The sequence below is a fragment of the Macadamia integrifolia genome, unplaced genomic scaffold, assembly GCF_013358625.1.
Source record: "Macadamia integrifolia cultivar HAES 741 unplaced genomic scaffold, SCU_Mint_v3 scaffold_198A, whole genome shotgun sequence".
Taxonomy (NCBI): domain Eukaryota; kingdom Viridiplantae; phylum Streptophyta; class Magnoliopsida; order Proteales; family Proteaceae; genus Macadamia; species Macadamia integrifolia.
The window spans coordinates 544907-551233 of NW_024870639.1; the positions used below are offsets into that span (position 1 = coordinate 544907).

Below are 6327 nucleotides of genomic sequence, written 5' to 3' on the forward strand. Positions count from 1 at the left end.
AAAGATCTCAGTTTGGGATACGTAATCAATATAATTTCCTCTCAATCAATTCAAATTACACTTAAGGAAATTATGCAAGTCTTTTTAAGCAAGAGTACGTTGGAAAAGATAAGATCTTCCGGTTCTTGTTTAACAATATATATATATATATATTCATTCTTCACCTCAATATATAATTCCATCGACTAATTTCTAGCCAGAGACAAAATGATGAGGTTTTCTTTGTTCTTCTTCTTTCTTGTCATTCTATTTGTAGCTTTAGTTGATGCTGATATTGTCCATGAAGCATGTCAGAAAGCTTTGATAGAAAAATAAATGCGGAACGATTCATGAAGATCGATAAGCATGCACGACAAACACTACAAAGACAAGTTTTAGGCATACCTGAATCCATGACTGAAGAATAAGAACTCCTCGATATTCTTCGTATATGCTCCTCGTACAACACGATCAATGTTGGTCTGGTCTACCCTCTTTCCCTTTTACTTTTGGTCGTTAGCCTCACTTAATGGGTCAGTGATAACTATATATAGGGGTGAGAGTAGGGACCAACCCTGCAATAAAATTAGGGTTTCCTCCCCATTAAGGAAACAATACCTTAGGTCCACACATAGTAATAAATATTTCATACTATTAAGGTGTGCTAATAGAATCCAATATCTCCATAGAGATCACTTACCAATAATATTGGATTCTTTCTGCTTACTCCATCTTTAGTCAACACCACTAAATCGGTTTTGGAAACAAATCTTTGACTATGCTAACCCATCTAATAGAAAATCTTACATCTAATACCACTTGTTACGGACTTGGGCAGAACCCATCCTTAAAAACTAGATGTTAAGGAAATGGTGTCCAATTACCTAAAAATCATATATTTGGCTACCCACTTCTAATGCGAGATTATTACTTCTGACATCCGCGAGGAACCCCAACACAAGAGAAGGCCAATTTGATACAATTTTAGTTCATCTTCTACCTCCGAGTGGTATTATATCAACACCATTGGTTTTCATATTTATGAGCCCACCAAATTAGTCATGAAGTAAATTATGGAGGCTTTGAAGAAAAGGAACTTCAACTTGGTTGGTGTTTTGGGATCGACGGGATGGGAAAAACAATTTTTATGAAAGAAATAGCCAAATAATTGGAGAAAAATGGGTTCTTTGACCGTGTTGTGATGGTGAAATTTTTTCAAAATTCCAGTGTATTAGACATTCAACTAGAAATAACAGAATAATTGAGTTTCAAACTTGAAGGTGTGAGCAAATTTGTCAAAACAATACTTTTTTGGGATAGAATTACGAAAGAGAAATAGTCTTATAACATTGGATGATAAGTAGGAATTGACGACATTTTAACTAAGGTCGAGTTCCCTATAGCGATCGAGAGGGGTGCTATTGCACTATTATTGTCACAAAAAAGAACCAAGAGGCCTGTAAATCATATTATTTCCAAGGATAAATTGCTTTATTATGTGTGAGTGATGTCTTTAAAGACAAGTCATGCATGAACTTCCTTTGTCAATGCCGCCCTGATTAGGGTAAATATGAACTCTCACTAACTTGCTAGGATTCGGGTTACATCACCCCTATCACCTATAAATAAGAGAGGTGTGGCATAATGGATGGGGTATTACTTTTCTGTGGTCTCTTCCCGACCTCGATAAAAGATCTTCTCTATCGTGTGGAATTTTGACTTAGGTATTAAAGAGCCATCAGAGTCTCCAATCCTCTCATTTGCCTCATCTTCATCCTTGTATTCTCATGTGGTCAAGAAACGTGATGCACAATCTTCTATTACAACAAAACCTAAAAAATAGAAATTTTTGTATTTATTAATAAACATGATTATATAAAGGGAGAGGGATAGGTATACCGCCGATATCAAGTATGCTAGTGGATAGCACCAATAGGAACACATGATGGAGTATCGTTCAGGAAGGATATGAGGATCATTTCAGAAAAAAAGGAAGAGAGAAATAGACACAGTGAGTGCTAGCATACTTGATATCTGCGGCATACCCAACCTTTTCCCTTATATAAACTACGAAAGAGTAAAGTACAACGAAATTTAATTGCAAAATATAGAATAATTTGGATTAATTACTGATACAACAATGGGGGTAATGATTATAAAAATTACTATTTTAAGTATGAAATATTCATTTCCCCCTCTTTTAATGTCCCCCAGGCCTGCCCAACCAAACGGATTCTATATTACACTGTTGTCACCTTCCTCCCTAGGTTTACTTGAATGTAAACCCAACTCGACCCGACCATTTTGGTTTTCTACAACGTCGTCATTATCCTTCTTCATGGATGATTTCCACTTAAACCTACTTGTACTAAACAATCCGTCCATCTCTTCTAAGGTTTTCCCCTGCGTCTCCGGGAGGAACGTGTAGAAGAACGTCCACGCTAGTCCGGTTATCCCCGCGAACATAAAAAAGGTCCGTTCAATGGTGATGGCCTTGTACAGGGACAAAAACGTCATTCCAATAACCCCACTCATCACCCGGTTCACTGCCACTCCTATACTCACACCCTGGGCCCGCAGTCTCAATGGGAATATCTCCGAACTATACACCCAAGGAATGGGCCCCAACCCTATCGAGAACGAAGCTACGAAAGTCAACGTCATAACCACACATAGAACTATGGCCCACATTAGCTTCTTCTCCGAGTGATCAACCACCGTTAATCCTGATGCTAGTCCAATCAAACACACGATCATACCTCCAGTGCTTCCAAGAAGCAGCGGCCGCCGTCCGATCCTGTCCAATAGAAAAGTAGCCACCAAGATGAAAATTGTCTTACTGAATCCAACGGCCACCGTTGCTCCCAGACGATATGATTTCTTCTTGATCCCGGCCTTCTCAAATATCCGTGGGCTGTACAACACCACAGCATCTATCCCCGACGCCTGCTGGAACAGGTGTATACCGACGGCTGCGATTAAGACACGACGAACGGAAGGTGTCGGTCGGATTAGGAGCTCCTTCCATACCCCTTCGCCGTGGCTACGTTTGGGTACACTTACGACGTCGTCGACGCAATTTTCCGGTATTCCAACTGCCGATTTGATGTCGGCGAGTCTTAACTCGGCTTCCTCGTTTGAATCACATGTCTTGTTGAGTACCTTTCTAGCTTCACCGAGTCGACCCTGCATAACAAGCCAACGAGGTGACTCGGGCATAATGAGTATCCCGAATGCTAACATCGCCGAAGGTATCCCACCAGCTCCAAGCATGAGTCGCCAGCTGAGATGCTCGGGTAGCTGAGAGAAAGAGATGTTGGAGATGTAGCCAAGTAGGACTCCGGTGTTGATAAAGACTTCAGGGAACGATGTTAAAAAGCCTCGAGACATCGCCGGAGAGATCTCTGCAGTATACACCGGAGCGATCATGAGAGCGAAACCGACGCCGACACCGGCGACTATTCTACCCACCATGAGCCATGCGAAGTTTGGTGCAAGACCCATAAGTATAGCTCCGACAAAGAAGATGACAGAAGCAAAGACGATGGTATATCGACGACCGATCCAGTCGGAGATTCTTCCGGCGACGGCGGAGCCTAGTAGGGAACAGATGTTGATGATTCCTACTAGAATTTCGATTTGGGTGTCGGTTATCTTTAGATCATCTTTGATGAAAATTGAGGCTCCGCTCATCACACCAGTATCTGAAGGAAGAAGGAGAAAAGATGAAATGAGAGACGAAAGTGAGGAACCTAACCTAAAGTATATGTAAAAGCTAGAAGTAGTACTAACCATAGCCTAGTAAAATAGAAACCATGGAAGCTAAAATCGCAGAAACCATAGAAAATATGTTTCTCCTCCGTTTGCCCTGGAAGACAAGTGGCGGAGTAGGATTCTCCGACATGGCCGAAACTCCACTCTTTGGAATTCCTCCTTCAGACATATCTTTGTGTTCTTCAGCTTTTTTTGAGAGTGGGACGAGGAAGTGGAGTGGATAATGGAGTGTCAAGACACTTAAGACATCCAATTAAGAATTTATAAAGGGAGAAAAATATTTTCGGGGAAATAATGGAAGGGAGAGGATTGACTAAAAGTCAAGACACCAATGGCACCATATAATAATGAATTAATTTACATTTTTGGATAGGATTTTCTCCCTAGCATGGTTTCAAGTATTGCTATCGTATTTATTGTATTGGTCTTGCCGTACTAATATGGATCGATTTGAATCCATTGCTTGTATCACCTAAATGGTAAAACAGTAAGAAATTATACATTTTTTTGAAAAAGCAAAGGTAAAAATGACTGATGTATGCATCAATCCTTATTGGTACTAATTTGTATTGTATTAGTATTAATTGAGATTCTTTGGGTTTTACGAATACAAGAGTGATTTATATCTCATGGGTTGGGGTAAAGTGGGCTATGTCCCTTTTTGTTTTTTTATTATTTTATTTCTCTTATTTAATAAATTTGTAGGATCTTTCTTGGATCCCAGATAATATTTGAGTTAAAAAAATAAAAAATAAAAAATAAGGTCAATCTAGACCAATGTCGGTACTAATAACTAAAACCCTTGCTACACAAAACCCAAGGACCAGGAGTGCCTTGGTCCTCCCAATTGAGGGATCACTCTTGATCCCAGAGCTCCATAGAGAGGAATGGGATCCAACATCTATACGGAACAAAATGGTCATTTCAACTTATGCTTGAGTATAGAGTCCACGCTATTTTCTAAGATTCTTTACCCACAAAAGGGCAAAGATAGTCAAATACGGCGGCAAGGGTACTATTTTTGTACACAAGACTTGGGAAGACTTGAAAGACTTTATGGAAACATTTTAAAAAGGAGAAAGCGATATTTTGACTTGTCAACAAAACAAGCGAAGCTGGTTATCAAGATGTTTCAGTATCCAGGATTCAGTATTGGAGATAAATCAGGGGGTAAAAAAATTGCACACATGATGGTGCCGTGGTAGACATTTCATGATTGTGTTGTGGAAAAGTATTAAGATAAACGACGAGAGTGTCATTTGGTAGAGTTCACGAGGGCCTCCATCAGCATGTTTCAAGAATTTAGGGTTTTCCAAACAGAATCTGTCCGATCCGGAATGGGGAGAATCAGGATCGACGGATCCTATTCGATTCTTAGCAACCTGTTTCGATCCCGGGCTCGAAAATGACCGGGTTGGCCACAAAGGTTGAGTGCTAAATAAATTGCCACATGGCAAAATATGGAAGATGCTAAAGAATCTTTAATCTTTTTCTTTGACTTGTCTTTCTCATGGTCAAATTAGTCAATAATTCAAATACGTAGGGAGGTGGAAAATGAAATATGAATAATCTTTTAAGTTTCCAGCTTTCAGAGAAGAGGTTGGAGTTTCAGTCCGATTCATCGCTTCCGTGCCCTTTACGCCTAGTCATTCTAACCACAGAGATGGCCAGGGATTCTTCCTCGAGTTATGTCATGAATTCATGATCACACACTTGATGAAAGAGCTTTACTAATGACATTGTCTTTTTCTACTCATAATATCCATGATACCTAACAAAGCAAAAGTTTTTCTTCATATAGGTGAAGAGAATCTAAAAACCAAGTTCTAATTATTCCATTTGCTCCCCCTCCTCCTGATTACACAAATTCCTGTGATTCTTTCTATTGTTCTAGAAAATCCGTGACTTAGAAGATTCATATAGTGAAGAGAAACTTAGTTCTTCTTGTAATGTTCATTTTCAGAAATTCGATTTCTATGCCTAATTTCTACTTTTTCTCATCTTTTTTTCCTTTTTCTTTGTTTGGGCCTTGTCTTTTGGCTAGACTAGTAAATTTGCTTTGTATTTTTTTAAATATACTTTCATTAAAAAAAAAAAAAATCTTACCTAGTGAATTTGAAATCGAAATCAAGAAGCCATTTTGTAAATATTCGGTTCTAGTTTCAATTTTCAGACTGATTAATTAAATGGTCTGATTCGATCTTAACCATTTAACCTACATTTTCAAATTGAATTAACACTGTCAAAACCAACCCTTTTAAACTGTATGAGGTCCATTGTGTAGATGTTTCTCAACAAATTTGTCTCCTTAATTGTATATTGGCTCTTCTCTAGTAGCTTATTTCATCACTTTTTACTCTTAGGCATTGTTTTGTTTTGTCCTCTGGGTGGCTGTGCTTGCGTTGAAATTCTTTCATAACATGTAATGCATATTGTATAAGTCTTGTTCTTTTAACAACGGATGTATGAAGTTTTACTAACAAAGATAAATTTCAGTAGGCATATGAATAAACCATCAAACCGGTTGTCAATCTTTTAGAAGTCGTATAGATTAAATCGCAATCAAATCCGTAT

At 38.7% G+C, this 6327-nt stretch overlaps 1 protein-coding gene across 1 annotated transcript; it reads right to left on the reverse strand.

Annotated features, from left to right (window-relative positions):
- Window positions 1-2003: 2003 nt before the first annotated feature.
- On the reverse strand, window positions 2004-3985 carry LOC122071231 (polyol transporter 5-like). Its single transcript, XM_042635551.1, has 2 exons — window positions 3772-3985; window positions 2004-3683 (listed from the first exon to the last, which is right to left on the reverse strand). The coding sequence occupies exons 1-2, from the start codon at window positions 3920-3922 to the stop codon at window positions 2215-2217; spliced, it is 1620 nt and encodes a 539-aa protein (XP_042491485.1). The 5' UTR covers window positions 3923-3985; the 3' UTR covers window positions 2004-2214.
- Window positions 3986-6327: the final 2342 nt, after the last annotated feature.